A 16,395-nucleotide genomic window follows, 5' to 3' on the forward strand; every position below is an offset into this window, starting at 1 on the left:
CTTCTCACTGTTCATCTCTTTCTTCGTGAGCAGATCAAAGACTGAAATGGGTTATATGTTTCCACGTGGGTATTTAAACCCATATAAGAGGAATAAATAGCATGTTCCATTCTGCAATGAAGAAAGAGGGAGAAGGCTAAGTCTTCGGGTTAAATATTTATCCTGTTTTTGCTTTACTGTGGGAAAAACTGCTTGATGACAATGGCTAACAGCTGGCCTGCTTGCGATTCATAAGTATCTCTTATTCATTCATCTTGCTTACTAAAAGAAAAACCAAAGCACTGGTGTCTCAAAGCAATACACTCAGCTACTGTATGCTACCTTGCTTTGTCTAACATTTTGTCTTCTGTTCCTCTGCTGTGTCTTATTCACACTTGGGCCTTATACCAAGTTCACACACGTAATTCCTTTTCTTTGTGACTCATCTTGTAGTTTTATATGTAAAGTTATGAATCTCTAAACAAAACTGGATCTCAGATACTCCCAGGTTTAGTCATGAATTGGATTATAGCAAAGGTAAGGTATACTGCAAAGCAATAATAGAATATTATACACTGGCTGGCAGCATGCCAAAGCACCACAGTCATTTTTCTAGCATATTGGCTCTTTTTAATGATGATTTGGGGTGAAGGAAGGGAAACAATATTACCAATTTCCTGATTTCCTGCTTTTGAGCTTGTGGATCCCTGTCAGATCTGACTTCAGCCTTTCTTGAGATGGGGAGTAGCTATCATTTTTACATTATTTTTTTGCTTGTTGAAAACCCTGATCTCATCCTTCTGTGGTTTATTATTAGCTGGGCATGTGGAACTGGTCTCCAGTTCATGTTGGCCTGTGCATGGCAATATTTTAATTTTTTAAAACAGTGATTCCTCAAGGTTTCAGAATAAAGCAAAGAGGAGCTGCCAGTCAAGAGATCTGTCATGACTGCTAATCCATCTAAGAGACTTGCCTGGAGTGACTGTGAGTATTTCATCACTATTTTTGCATAGATTTCATGTTCTCCTAGATAACTTCCAGTTTCCTTTGGAGCACTGTGGTGTGCATGCTGGCTGTATACAAGCCATTCTGAAGCTGTGCCACACTCACCTGGGCTGTGTATGGGGTGCTGTGCTGACTTTTATGTATTTTTGGGGAAGGAAACTGGGAATGATTGTTCAAATGACTATAAACAATGCCTGACTGTATTCAAAGCTCGAGCAGCTGCAAACCTACACCTGCCGCTCTCTAGAGTTAACATCTGTCACTGCTGCTTCTGCACAGAGCAAAGGAGGGCTGGTAAAATGCCAGCCTCTTCAGGCATGCCCACCCAGTGTCCTGCTTGTAGGACTGATGGCTGTGAAAGAACTCATGCCAGTCTACACTTTATAGAAGCCCTCTGTCACTGAAGGATGATTTCTGAAGATAAGAGTCTTATTTCCTTTATGTAGTGTTAAATGTGGAGCTGTCTGTCTTATGAACCTTTGGAACCAGGTTGGTTGTTATACTACTTGAATTTAGCAGGGAGTTCTGATCATATTCTATACAAGGCTGAAGGTTATTTTGGAGGCAATAGAGACAGAGGTGCCTTTCTTTGTATTTTGGGCCAGTTCAATATATGCAGTACAATTACAGGCAGTTTATGGTATATGGGCAATGGAGAACTGGACACACCAGATGATGTTGGTACTGGGGAAAATGTACAGAAATTTCCAAAGTCCACAGAAAGTAAACACAGATACAGCAAGGGCATTTGATCAATTACAGCCAGCTTAGCTCATGCAGAGTATTTTGGGAATGAACAGGAAATACCAAAGTCTTCCTGGAACCTCTGTGCTGAAGAACAGAGGCATTATTGTTTGTCATTGCTTCCATTTCTGCCTCAGCACTCTGGGGTCTGAGCTGCTGCTGCTGCCAAATGCAAGTAGAGCTAGCCTAGCAAACCATACTGCCATGCTCAGGTGTGTTCCATGTCCTGTAGAAGTTAAAAGGAACCTGGACCTTCATGTCGATGATTTCGTGTGCATGCACATGATCCATCACAGCCCAGAGCAGAAACTGACAGAACCATCATTTAAACTTGAGGCAAGTGATTTGACCGGAGGGAATTTCACCAGCCTTGCAATAAAGTCAGGTTCTTCTGGGGACAATGCTATTGCTTATGGGAAGAGTTCAACATAAAATTTTTAGGAAATACTTGTTTATTGCATAATGCTTCTAATTTGTATGTAGTGATGGTCTGACAATCTTTGAATGCCTATTATATGTCCTGATTTCCAAGACTTAGGAGAGATGTCTTAGGAGTTGGAAGAAGTGCTATTTGGCAAACTGGACTTATATTTCAGGGCTTGAATTTCAACATACAAGAGACATTTACTTTAATAAATTGAAAGTGAATATATATGGATGAATAGAAAGATGTAACAGCAAGTGGATGAGTAGGGCTGAGAGCAGCTTTCCAGATTAAGGACATTATTCAGTATTAAAAAAAGAAAACAAGAGGTAAGCTATGCATATATACAGTACCATGGAATATAGGTAAAGAAAAGAGAAATTAATCTCATTTGGTTTTGAAATTGTTTGGTTAAAATATAAATGTAGTGTTTCCCTCATTTCTCTTTACAGCAATTGCCTTTGATTCAAAGCACAGACAAGATCCTAAAGATTCCCACAAGGTCCACAAGAAGATATCAAAAGAGAAGAAAAAGAGACTGGCAGTTGGTCAGTGGAGAACAGATGTACAGTCCCTTGTTTCTTCTTCTAAATGGCTTCAGCGTTATGGTCTCAAAAGAAACAAATTGTCCCTGTCCCAGATTTTGTCCCAGATTGGATTCCAGCACAGGAAAGGTATAAGACAAATCAATAATAGGATAATAAATCCCTCAACTTTGAACAGTCTAGAGAGTCACTCTCATTCTGCACCCCAATGTATGCAGTGGAGATTTTCACATTGTCTCTTATGATAATGGCAGAAATGGAAGCTGTATCTACAGTTGCCGACATTGCCAGTTCATAGAACTGAGAAACTCCTTCTCCTTTTGATATGAGAGGGATTTAGGATCTGAGAAAGGCTTTCCTTACCCAACTGTACTGTTTCTTTACCCTAGGCTGCAGTTCACATCCTCACCAATATAGCTGTCACTCAGAAATAGCTGGTGCTGTTGGGACTGTTAATCTTTTTCTTGCAAATAACACACAATAAGATTTCTGTCTTCTTTCAGATGGCAAACATAATGTATGCCATGCCATAATCTGTGATCTACTATTGATCATCAGGGTTAGTAAACGTGCTTGGGAATAGGATATTATTTCTGGGTATCCAGCTTTAAGGAAAAAGTTAAATTTAATTAGAATTCAGTCTGCTTTTCATGCAAAGTCAGACTATAGAGAAATGTTCCTTTGCAGTTATCTGACAGCTGGAGGGGAAGAGTTTGCTAATAATTATTAACCACTGCCATAATGGTGCTTTGCAGAGCATGGTAATATATTCTTTTCTTTGAACAGCTTGCTGCCTGAGAAGTAGGAATTGTAATGTATTGCCATAGTTCTAGGTTGCATAATTTAAGGTTTTGGCTGGCTTGTGTCCATGGGGCATTCAAAGATCACCAGTGCAATTCCTGATATCTTGTATGCTGCAGATGAAGAAGAAGCTGTTATAAGCAGGGTTAAAGTTGTTACAGTGTTAGGAGCAGAATGTACTAGCTTGGCAGGGCAGCATGGTGTACAGATAACTGCTTTATGACGTTAACTATTCCCACCCCTAATGTTTTCCTATCAGTGGAGATCCTGGAGAAGATTTCTAGCTACTGAAAGTGCAGAGTGCACCCTTTTCCTTAGATGCACTCACTTCTGCACCCATTAAATTGTGTAAGAGAACAGCATTATCTGTACCAGATTTTGTATTTGGTTTGACAGACAAATATTTGCAAGTCCTGTTGTGAGATTGCCCAAACCTCACAATAATTAAAGTCCTGTGTAGCTTTCTGGCCTATAAGTAGTTAGATGTGAGTTTTCTCCTCACTTCTGACTAAACTGGGAGGAAGCAGCAAAAGCAGTGCTGCTCTATGGGAGGAAAATGAGCCAGGAGCCAAAAGGGACTGCAGCCCAGGCAGTGCCCTCACTGAACAGGATACAGTCCTGCAGCAGGGCGAGGTAATTAACCAAGTCTAGGGTCCAGCCAGGGAATGCAGCCAAGGACAGCAGGAGATGCAGCCAGAGGTTGAAAGCCTCAGGGCCCCATCATAGATATAATCAGAAAATAAAACAAAAACAGAATTAGAATTTCTCTCAAGTTCCTTAATGTCAAGAGCTCAATACTGATGCAAGTGCCTCACACATGGATGACATACACATCAGCCTGAAAAATACCTGTTTGAAGTAGTTCTGAAGATTAGCAACTTGATATTTTGTAAATTTTACTGTAGATTATGTGACCACCTTGGGGAAACCTGTGGCTTCTCGATATGCAGATGGTCTGTTTCCTCAGTACAAGAGAGCACAAGATGGCAGCGTGTATAATGTAAGTGTGGCTGGCTTGTGGTACCTTCCCTATGCACTTTGAAGTTATCACTGTAGCAGAATGATGAGACTAAAATGCTTTCCTATGACAAAAAATACTTTTATTCTTTGTGAGAACTTTATCTTTTGATAATTTTTTTTCTGTTTTGTCAATCTGTTTGTGATAACTGTCAGTGGTAGAAAAATTAGATATCTTTTTTCCTTTCTAAGTCTTAGTCTCTTGCCTTGGTGCAGCATTGCAGTAAATCTTCTTCAGACATGATTGCAGTTTCTAAGCAACATCTACCCTGTCTTGAAAAAGGGAACCCTTCAAGAGAAGATGCTCAGAACCAGTTAAAAAAATAAAATCGTAATCAATAAAACAAATGGGGACACTGAAATAAGAAGACATAATGCACTGTCGTTGCCAATGCAAAGCAGTGCTTTGCTTAGTGCCAGCAGGTCACAAAAGGCTCAGTCTATTCTACAGAGACAGCTAGCTGGATCTCTGCCCAGGCTCATGTTCTAAGGAATGTCTTAGCAACAGCTGCTGGCAACCCCATTGTTAAGAGAATGGATTCTGATTGAAGAGATGTGCCTGTGAGTGTGGAAGGGAGAGAGTTAATTTATAAAAGATTTTACAAAAGCAAATGGCTTGTCATTTTTTCTGATGATTAGAGTCACTTCTGATGTCACAATGCTTAAAAATGGGTAAAGAACCATATCAGGGAGCCTTTTCCCCTCATTTTAGTCCCATTAATTCAGTATGAAATACCTACATAATGTCTTTTAATCTTAGGACATGTGAGCAGCAGGAAAGACATTTTTGCTACTATATACACTCTGGTCAGATCTCCTTTAGGATGTTGAGTACATATTGTATACAGTTAGTACAGGCTTAGAGGAAGCCATTTAAAACAGTAGGTTCTGAGAAGAGCTGTTAGGATGAACTGCAGTGGAGTGATGATCTTATGAGAGGGCTTTGTTGATGCTGAAATATAAGCCTGAAAGAAGACAGAAGAAGGGTAATATTATTGCCCTTGAATGCTACAGAAAGGCAAATTACAGGGATAGGGAGAAGCTGTAGTTTTCTCTGCTAAAAGGCTTGCTAGTCCAAAAATAAATGGGTATGAACTGAATGAATAAAATTAGGAAGGACACTCAGAAGTTTCCTGGCTCTCAGAGAAATGGAAATCTGCACTTGCTTACTACACATGAGGGAATATTCTAAAAAAACTGCTTTATTTTAAGATGGAGTTTGGTTGGTGTAGTGCAATAAACTTTGTATGAATCTGACTGTCATAGGAGGAAACTGGATTTCTAAGTGCTCCTTCCCAGGCCGACATTCCTTTGGCAGAGTGCCTGAGACTCTGTATCTGGGAGGCACATTACAGGGCCTGAGTTGATATTAAAGAACACAGAAAAATACAAATGAGAGGGAGAAATGTGCAGACTGACACACAAAATATCTTCTCCCTGAGAAATGTTCTTATTTAAAAACATTTGTATTTCTGAGGTTTTTTACTTAGTCCTGGAAAGGAAGTTAGAGGTAGAAGGCAACAAGTAAATCAGCTCACATGGGCCAGAGATATTGGGGAAATCTGTGGTGCATTTTTAGACTCACAGGCTATGGTGAATGTGTATACACTTATTCATAGGGAGGATGTGCTGGTTTTAATTTTAATACTGAATCTAGACTTGACTTTACTGAAAAGATATGGGAAGTTTTAGTTGTTGATTGCAGTTAGTTGAACTAAATTTGCCTAAGCACCTACCCACAAATAGTTAATCTGTAATGCTGGGCATTGTTAGTTGAATAATAGTACAAATAAGAAACTTTTTACGTTTTCCTTTCAAATGCTAAAGACAAGGTGGAGATTGAAGTGCCCTAGAACCAAACCGTATGCTGCCTTGTATTGCTGCAAATTTTTTTTTAAAAGCCAGTCAAAGTTCTAGTCTGAGAAGGTACAAAGTTTCTGTGTCCTTGTTTGTTCACCCATCTGCTCTGCAGCCCTTTCTACATCCTAGCCTGTGTTCAGCTCATTCTAATTGCTCCAGTTTTGAGACAGACAAGTCAGACAACCCACTGGCACTGTCCCATGCTCACATAAAAAGATTATGAAAAGCAATTAGGACAAAATGCAATGCCTTTTCTTTATAGCTTAGATGCATTTGTCAAGTATTTGCTCTTGAAACAGTGGAGGAAAAATGGGTTGTTTTTACTGCTACCTTAGCTGGCATATCTGACACTTACAAACTAGCTATGCAGCTGTGCTAAGCTTGGGGCTGCATTTGTATTATTTGTTTTGATGTTCAATTTCCTTCTCTCCCTTATTTGAATAAAGCTGACAGCCAAAAAAGAACTGATTCTTCATTTTGTGGATTGTCTAATTGGAGCTATTGAGCTCTATAAGCAGCGAATGGAATGGTTAACCAGTGAGAGCCGGCAGATATTTGGAGTGATTCAAGAACAGTGCATTGTCATTGTATTGGATTTTGGCACTGCAGCTCCAACTGAATTTGATCTGTGTCGGGATGCACTTTCTATGGTGCTTGTGGAACAGGTGATACAAATTTCCAGATTCAACCTCATTCGGTAAGCAGAAAGAATCAGAATCAAGAATGGTTTGGGTTGGAAGGCACTTTTAAAGGTGATCTCATCCAACACCCCTTCAAATGGGCAGGGACACCTTCCACTACACCAAGTTGCTCAAAGCCACATCTGCACCTTGAATGTTTCCAAGGATGAGGCATCTCCCACCTCTCTGGGCAACCTGCTCATGTGTTTGAGTACCCTCATTGTAAAAAAATTCTTCATTTTGTCTAGTCTGATTATAGATTCTTTTAGTTTAAAACCATCACCCCTTGTCATATTGCTATAGGCCCTATTAATAGACTGTCCCCATTTTTCTTTTAAGTCCCTTCAAGTACTGAAAGGCCACAATCAGGTTTCCCCAGGCTGGACAAAGAAGTCCAAGTCAGCCCATTGCTGGAGAATAAAAAGGAGTTGCATGTTATACATGTTTGGATAAGGGACTTTGTATACTGGAAATTGTCATGGTTCATGTCATGATAATATCTGTAGATTTCCCACCAATTTTCACCTATAGCCATGTTGAACTTGCCACTTCTGTGTAACAGAAGGCTGCTGTTACCCTGAAGAACAGATAAAGGGTAACAACACAAATATTGGCACATCTACAAAATCAGAAGGATTTGCAACAGCAGTAATGCCCTTCAGATGTTGCAGTATTAGTGAAACAGTGAGGTTCTATCTGACCACCTATTGCATTCTTGTGTCTTTAGACATTACAGGTTTCTGCCTTGCAGCTAAATGTGCACTCCTCCCAGTGCCATAGGCACAGGCATAGCCATTTGTGTTTCTGTAGATTTCCATGGTCACAGAAATCAGTCGCAGCACTCGGAAACAATAGTAGATTTCCATAACAAAGGAAGATTTCCAAGCGCTTGTTCCCTAAGAGGAATAAATTAATTTGCATTTAGTTAGAAGAATAGAAGCAGCTATTCATATTTTACCTACCTGCAAAAATTCTCATACATGCATGAGAGTTTGAATGTGTAAGCTTGGGTTTGGATTGAAGAGTGGAAAAAAATGATGCACAAATTAGGTAATATAATTTTAAAATTGGCTCCACAATGTTAACTTGCAGTTACATGGTGATTCTTAATGTTATTTTACCCAGGCACAGGTTTGATTCAGGTGCCCTATCTTAATTCTCTAGATTGTGATACTACTGAGATTTGAAAAAGAGAATAACAAAATCCCAGAAAGGTTTGGGTTGGAAGGGACATAATAGACCATCTAGTTCCAAGCCCCCTGCCATGGGTAGGGACATCTTCCACTAGACCCAGTTTCTCAAAGCCCAGTCCGGCCTGGCTTTGAACATTTCCAGGGATGGATAATTCCAACAGCTTCTCAGGGCAACCTGTTGGAAAAGTAGATATTTTCCAAAGCAGATAGGTTCCATAGTTTTTGAGAACAGAGAACTTTTTCTTTAAAAATGAACTGCAAAGCCAAGTCAAAATTGAAACAATAATTATGTTCATCAATTTTTTTTGTCTTTGTAGGATGGAAACAAAAGACAATATAGCATATAAATTACTACTTTAAAAGAATCTTGGGTAATATATTTGCCTTTTAGATTTGCAGGAAACTCTTCAAAATAGTTCTTGATGGAATATCACAGATACTGGAACCAGTTGGTTTTATAGTTCCTTTCTGCCTTTTTATGTACAAGTGCAGAGGCAAAAGTGCTGATTGGCTTTGTACTTCTTCCATTAAGACTACAGTCTTTTGTCAATTAAAATACCAAAAAGCCTAGCATCATAAATTTTATTTTTGGTGGCTAGGTAAAGATCAGCTGTACTACCAAAAAAAGTGCTCTGACACCAAGATCGTGGAGCAAGTTGTGGAACAAGACCTGTGGAATACACATTTCTTTTTCATGCCCTGTGGAATACACTTTTCTTTCTCATGCCCATACTTTAAAAACCTGATTGAGTTTTTATGATAAGAAGAGTTATGAATCAGGAACTCTTTTAAAAAAGATTTTATCTCCTCTGATCCTACTTTGGAAACAGTTGTGTCAAAAAAAACACCTTGTAAAATTACAGTATTTGTCTAATGGTTTCATTTTTTCTCTGCTTCCTTTATTGCAAGTCTAGATTTAGTATCTGTGGTATACTGTAATTCTTATTTAAGAATATAAAAGAATTGTAACAATAGCAGAGCTCCATTCTCTTGTTCTGCTGGCATGATTCTCACTCTTTCTGATTTATAGTTAATCTCATTTTCAGAGCTGCTCAGGATCTTACGAAGTGGCAGCAGAAATGCACTCCTGTGACTGAGCATGCTGTAAAGTCTGCAGTTAGATGGCTCTGGAAGCTGGAGCATATGACAGCTGTCAGCCACAGCAGCTCTGCTGAAGCTCTGCTGGAAGCCATGGCTGATGAAGCGGTAAGCTCATGCATCTTTTCAGAAGCCCAAGTAAATCCAAGAGTGTTCAGTGCTAGGCTGGCTGCTGCGATTTGCCCTGATCAATGCTGCAAAGATAAATATTCATGTCAGCATTTGGAAAGGATTTTTTTTCCCCTCAATTGTAGCTCCATACTATGCTTAATGATTGTCTTTTTATGTAAATGTACTGTATTTTGAATGCAGAAACTTGTTTATTTTCTTTTCTAGAGTACCCAGAATAAATAACATTCAATCATTAAGGGAAAGAGAAAGTATCTTCCTTTCCACTTTCTTTGCCATATAAGTTTTTCAGGGCTTCAGGTTTATGAGAAAATTTCTAGTATCAACATTATTGAAGGCAGGGAAACCATTTTTATTTTGTTTAGCATCCAACTTGCTCATGAAAAATTATATTTAAAATTCAAAATAGTGAGTACAGAGATTTATGGAAATATTAGCTTATGATAGGGCTACACAAATCCTTTTTCATCAGCGGGGTGATAACTAGACTTTCTTCCAAGACAGAGACAAAGCATGCACAGTTATTCCTGCAATTAAATGCTGTTCATTTTTAAAAGTGCCCTATTACTTTATTCATTAAAATAGAGTAACAAGAAATGAAACATATATGCCATCATCTCAGCTAGTAACTTAAAATTTGTGTTTTTAAAGAGATATTTTATGACATTTCCTTAAAATATATATTCTTTCAGTTCTCTAACACCTGAATTTAATGGAAAATTTGGCCTACTGTCTGTGGAGTAGAGTCATTGGCTTTCATTGCTGTTAACATCCATCCCTGTGCACAGATCAAATCCTAACTCATGTAAATCTCTTTCTGGAACATTGAGGGAGAAGGTAAATTTTGCTTGAGTTACCTTCTGGTTCCTTATGCTGCTAGATTATCATCCAGATGAGCCTTGATGTTTGGAAACTAATATTAAAAAGGAACTGAGTAAAGAACAAATTGTTTACCAGTGAGATTTTTTTATGAATGCTTTTTTATGCCACCTTCATAAATTTTATTAGCATTTTCAATTTGCAGTATTAATACTGATTTCCTGATGAATAACTAAAGTATTGTACTTAGATTTCAGCATTGTCTGGATGAAAAAAGTCTTGTTGGACCTGGTGGGTCTCTGTTTGAATAAACAGAAATTAAAACCTGTCAGACAATGAAACATGTATCATTATTTTTCCAGATATTGGTGGGCCAATAGGCAATCTGGGGGAGTCAATTGTGGCAGGTGCTCAACATAAAACAAATTTCAATTGCTCCTAAACAGAGTCATTATCATTCATAGCTGAAAGTTCACTTAAGAGCAATGTTCAGTGTAGTGCAGATGGGGGATACCCCATCCAATCCTAGAGAAAACTTGTCTACTTACTGAGCAGTCATGAATAACTAATTCCTAAGAACTGGCTTCATCCACAGATGTTGTTCCAAAACAATTTTTTTTTTTTTTTCCTAGACATGGCTCTTCTTGTCATTTCTTCAGCTGGTCTTTTCTTTCTATATGTGGTGATTCTTTAGATTTCCTTTCCTTATGACCTGTAAATCCCAAGCTCAAGATCAGTCTGCTGTAATGTTGCAATCCTTTGAGCTCTACCTGCCCCAACTGCCTCCAGTTCTGTACAAGTGCCACTCCATGAAGTATGGATCATTTATCCAAAACACCTCGCCACCCAGAACAAGACTCTGAAGAACTGTTCATGTTGCTCTCCTTTCTGTTCTTACATGAAGTTTGTTTGCTTGTTTAAATGTATAAATTACAATTTTCCAAATATGAAGGACTTACTTGAAAGGTTTTAACGTTTCCCCACTAGCCTATGAGGAACATTTCCTTTGTGGTATGTCATTGCTGGGTTTGTGGTTAAGTAGAGTGGTTCATAATCTGTGGTTCATAATTTTTTAAAATTTTCTAGTGAGGGGTTGATTTTTTTCAGCTATGCCCAATAAATGTCAGCATTTTGAAAGTTGCAGAGGCAGGCAGAGAATCCCTTGAAGAAAGTGTGAAAATTTCTATTCTTGTTGAATATCAAGTTTATGAATTAATGGCAGTCTTAGAGGGAGGGAGAGAAGATGTGAATCTGAAGGAACACCGGGGAAAATGGTGGTGCAAATGTGCATGCATACCTCTGGGCCAGGAGCCTCTTCAACAAAAGCAGTAGGAACATGGTGTTGTCCAAGGACTGGGTCTCATCTGGGAGACCTTTGTGCAGGCTCAGATAGCTTTTTAGCTGGAGGAGGCAGACAGGGAACTTTGTAAAACTGAACTAAAAGACAGATAGGTGCAAGAGTTCATTCTTTTTGTTTCTGGCTACATTTTTCTAAAGGTAGTAAGTATTTTGTTAATCTTGTACTTTAATAAAATACATTCATTATCTCTTTAGTATTTATCTAGAATTATCAGTGATGCTAGGACACCTGGTCCTGCTTGCTCCCAAATAAGTGGAATCTGTAACTATGGCTCCTGCCTTCCGCATGGAGAGTCTGGCTCCTCTGCAAGATCCAAGAGAAGTTCACGATGGCAAGGTGCTGCTTCGTTAGTTTGCCTGATCCAGCCTGAAATTGGGTTGCTACTTGGGAGAGACATCTTCCAGTGTTGAGGAAGGTGCCAAAAGGTCCATGAGGGAGGACACTTGAAATGCAGAAACTATTCGGGGAGCTGGAATACAAATCAGTATCCAAGGCAATAATGGAAATGTATGAGCACACTTGTAGGTGATGTTGAATTTGCATACTACATTGCTTTACTACATAAAATTATGTGAGTGCAGAGACATTTCCTCAGTTCCATCCCAAACTCAAATAGTTGTCTTTTGTGGTGCATATCCTGGGATTCATATTCATAGAATATAGAATATTCATATCCATAGAATCATAGAGTCACAGAATGGTTTGGCTTAGAAGGGACCTTAAACACTGTTTAGTTCCCACACCCCTGCCATGGGTGTGGACTTTCACTAGACCAGGTAGCTCAAAGCCCCCTTTAACCTGTCCTTGAACACTTCCTGGGATGGGGCATTCCTAACTTCTCTGGACCGTTGCTCCTGGTGCCTTACACCGTCATAGTGAAGAATTTCTTCCTTGCATCTAATCTAAATCTACCATCCTTCAGTTTAAGGTGCTTCTTCCTTGTCCTTTTCAAAAGTCCCTCTCCAGCTTTCATGCAGGCCCCTTTACGTCCTGGAAGGTGCTATGAGGTCTCCCCAGAGCCTTCTCTTCTTTGGCTGAACAGCTCCAACTCTCTCAGTCTGTCTTCATAGGAAAAGTACTCCAGCCTTGTGATCATCTTTGTTGCTCTCCTCTGGACTCTTTCCAGCAAATCCATGTCTTCTGATGTTGGGGGTCCCAGAGCTGGACTCAGTGCTCAAGGAAAGGTTTCATGGGTGTAGAGTAGAGGGGCAGACACACCTCCCTTGCCTTGCTGGCCATGCTGATTTTGATGCAGCCTTGGATACAGTTGGATATCTGGGATGCAAGCACACATTGCTGAGTCATATTGAACTTCTCATCAACCAATACCTTCAAGTCTTTCTCTGTAGAGCTGCTCTCAATCTATTCTCCACCCAGCCTGTGCTTGAACTTGGGATTACCCTTACCCAGAAGCAGGACCTTTCACTTGGTCTTGTACTTCATGAGGTTCCCTTGGTTCCATGTCTCAAGGCTGTCCAGATCCCTCTGGATGGCATCCTTTCCTCCCAGGACATCAGATACCACACAGCTTGGTGGTGTTGGCAAACTTGCTGAAGGTACAGTCAGTCTCACTGCCCTTGTCACCAACAGAGATGTTAAAAAGTGCCATTCCCCATGCTGACCCCTCAGGAGCACCGTGGACAGTCCACTTGGACATCAGTGTTTGCCCCAACTCTTGGAGTGCAGCATCCTGTCAGTTCCTTATCCACAGAGTGGTCCATCCACCAAATCCACGTTTCTTCAATTTAGAGACAAGGGTGTTGTGTAGAACAGTGTAAAATGCTTGATAGAAGTCCAGGTAGATGAGGTCAGTAGCTCCATTGTAGAAGGTTATCAAATTGTCAGGCATGCTTTGCTCTTAGTGAAGCCATGTTGGCTTCTTATTTTCCCTGTGCCTTAGCATAGTTTTGAGGATAATCCACTCCATACTGGGCTCAGAGGTGAGTATATTCAAATGTATTTTTTCAGTTAAACCATGATTTATCAGGTATTTATCAGCTGGTATGTGCCATGATATAGAACTGATATACTGCACATATTGTCTTGAAAGTCATCATGGGATAGCTGTTTATTACATTTATTTTTAATGATGGTGAAAATTCAAGAAACTTACTCACCATGAGGATCATTACATGGATAAGTGCAGGTAACATAAAATCTCTCATAATGTAATATTCAAGCAATAACTAAAGTATATTTTTCCAGCTTCTCTCACTTCTTGTAATAACATTTTCAGAATATAAGTGTGTGTGGTTATAGTAAAACTGCCAAGCTCCCTCTGCCTTGGGAAGTATAAAAAATACAAATCATCTGTAAATACCAGCAATAGCATTCAAATAATCACAGAATCACAGAATATGCTAGGTTGGAAAGCACCCACAGGATCATTGAACCCAGCTTCTGGCCCTGTACAGGACCATCCCCAAGAATCATACCATGTGGTGAGAGTGTTATCCAAACACTTCTTGAACTCTGGCAGGCTTTGCTGCTGACCACCAAACCAATGCCCAACCACCATCTGTGTAAAAAATTTTTCTAATATCCAACCTAAACCTTCCCTCACACAGCTTCATGCCGTTCCCTCACTGGTCATCACAGAGAAGAAATCAATGCCTACTCCTCCTCTTCTACTCAGGAAGTCATGACTCATGAGGTCCACTCATGTAGACTGCCATGAGGTCTCCCCTCAGTCTCCTTTTTCCAGGCTGAACAGACCAGGTGACCTCAGACACTCCTCATACAGCTTCTGTTAAGACCCATCTTTATTGCTCTGTCTTGGGTGCTCTCCAGTAGTTTAGTGTCTTTCTTATATTGTGGTGACCAAAACCGCACACAATATTCAAGATGAGGTTGCACTAGTGCAGAGTACAACAGGAAAATCACCTCTCTTGATTGCCATCTTTCCTAACCTCAGCATACATGCTGCCGGTAAAACTATGTCTGGTATAAAGTTCCTACTTTTCAGTGCTGGCAAGGCACCAACATAGCACATCTCTTGATAAAAGTGGCATATGGCACAGAGCCTTTTTCTGACTAATGGTGCAGTTGTCCTTCCTTACTCCTCTCTTTGGCTTCAGTTAATGTCTGTGGAAAGAGGCTTGCACTGGGCAGAATCAGAGCCAGGGACTGTGGGATAGGTTCTTATCTCACTTGAGGAAATTTTGTGTGGCCTTCCTTTGAATTACTAGCATAAATGAGAGGAAGAACCAAAGGTCTGAAAATCTTATAGCCCAAGTAATTAATCAGTTTTACCAAATTTTCCTACTGAGGACAGGACAGTGCTTGAGTAAGTATCAGTCATTTATATAAAACTGTGTCTTCCAATTACCTTTTTTTCTGTTTAATGACAGGTTGAAGCTGTTTATTACTTTGCTGTGGGAGATGTTCCAGTGGACACAAAGCAGCTACTCCTTGAGAAAGTTTCAGATGTCTCCTGTCCAGTCAACATGGTGTCTTTCAATGCTAGGGAAGATGAAACTATTATTTTTCTGAAGGAGTTGAGCCACTTGGCCTCTGGCAGGTATGACAAAGAAGGACAGTAAAGATGACAGTATTCATGAAGTTCTTTGCTGTTAGAAGTGATATTGGGACATACCTGAGTATAATTCATGAGGAAAATGAGACAAAGCCATTCAGTAAGTGATCTGGGGATATGGAAATAGTCTTAAGATATATGACTAGTATGCAGGCCCTACTTAAACAGTCCATTTTTTTTTCTACATATGTTCTCACTGGCTTGCAGAAAGGCTATTCCCTTTTTATGCCCAAAATCATTTGCCATCTGCCTCTCTCTTGAAGTCTGAAAAAAACTGTTCAGGGGAAATGGTCACAACATAAACTGAAATAAGTTTTTGTTGTGTTGCTTTGTACATTAGTATAAAGTATTACATTCCTATCGACAAGCACCAGAAAAAGAACTAGAATTTTGTTGGGTCAAGTGCCATAGAGACAAGTACTGAAAAGGAGATGTCTGTCCTAAATGAACAGCTCATGGAATAACAGAAAAATGATGGGGTGTAATTCTTCAAGCCTGGTTGTGTGGAAAAGCAGCTCTGTAACATGCTCTCTAGCATCTTTTTGGTATGGTTGGTGGAAATTAATATATTCCATGTGGCTTTTGTCTGCTTTATCCTGGGAATCAGACATGTGGGGAGAATCAGCCTTTAGCAGAAATGGATAAGACGACTTAAATCTTGATTCTGTTATCAAAATAAGGAAAACAAATGAACAAATACAAAACCCACAAGACCAAACTCATGCTCAACGGCAAGAAGGCAGTAGGAGTCAGTAGGTGTTTCTCTGCTTAACAGAAGTCACCATACAGTTTCAGACTTGTGAAATTGCTGCTAGCTTTTTCTGTTTCACTGTTGTTTGTGCAAGAGTGGGAAGCCCTCCAACTGTAGAAATCTCCCAAATGACAGCAGAGCAATTGGTAAGATGGCAGCTGCTTAGCTCTTTTATAGCCATCTGTGTTTAGAAATAGCTTTTAGGAGATGGGAGCGTCTGCCAAAAACAAGACTGGGAAAGTGTTATGTTTGCTCTGGTCTGATGTGTGTTTAAAATGATTGTGGTCATTTAGAAGCATGGTACCTCTATGGTACCAGATATATTGCCAGTCACTATTCCTCATTTTCTTTTGGCAGTGTTTATACCTTCTTTATTTAAAGGAAAGTGAATGTTTCTTGTATGGTATAGACAGAGGCAAAAAGGGCTGTGGCAGGGAGCTAAGAGGAGTTTTTTT

General features: G+C 39.7%; 1 protein-coding gene across 5 annotated transcripts in view; it reads left to right on the forward strand.

The window, feature by feature from the left end:
* Positions 1-16,395, forward strand: part of VWA3B (von Willebrand factor A domain containing 3B) — a 76,971-nt gene that overhangs the window by 1,812 nt on the left and 58,764 nt on the right. For 4 of the 5 annotated variants that reach the window (XM_071430871.1, XM_071430869.1, XM_071430868.1 and 1 more), the window contains 6 exons: positions 867-963; positions 2,605-2,826; positions 4,404-4,498; positions 6,822-7,072; positions 9,295-9,454; positions 15,005-15,174. In XM_071430871.1, the coding sequence (XP_071286972.1) occupies positions 924-963; positions 2,605-2,826; positions 4,404-4,498; positions 6,822-7,072; positions 9,295-9,454; positions 15,005-15,174 (938 nt within the window). In that variant the 5' untranslated portion in view covers positions 867-923. The remainder of the gene's footprint in view (positions 1-866; positions 964-2,604; positions 2,827-4,403; positions 4,499-6,821; positions 7,073-9,294; positions 9,455-15,004; positions 15,175-16,395) is intronic. The other variant, XM_071430870.1, reaches the window with a different exon arrangement.

The sequence above is a fragment of the Agelaius tricolor genome, unplaced genomic scaffold (genome assembly GCF_023055355.1).
Source record: "Agelaius tricolor isolate 1412-34295 unplaced genomic scaffold, bAgeTri1.0.p SCAF_7, whole genome shotgun sequence".
NCBI lineage: Eukaryota > Metazoa > Chordata > Aves > Passeriformes > Icteridae > Agelaius > Agelaius tricolor.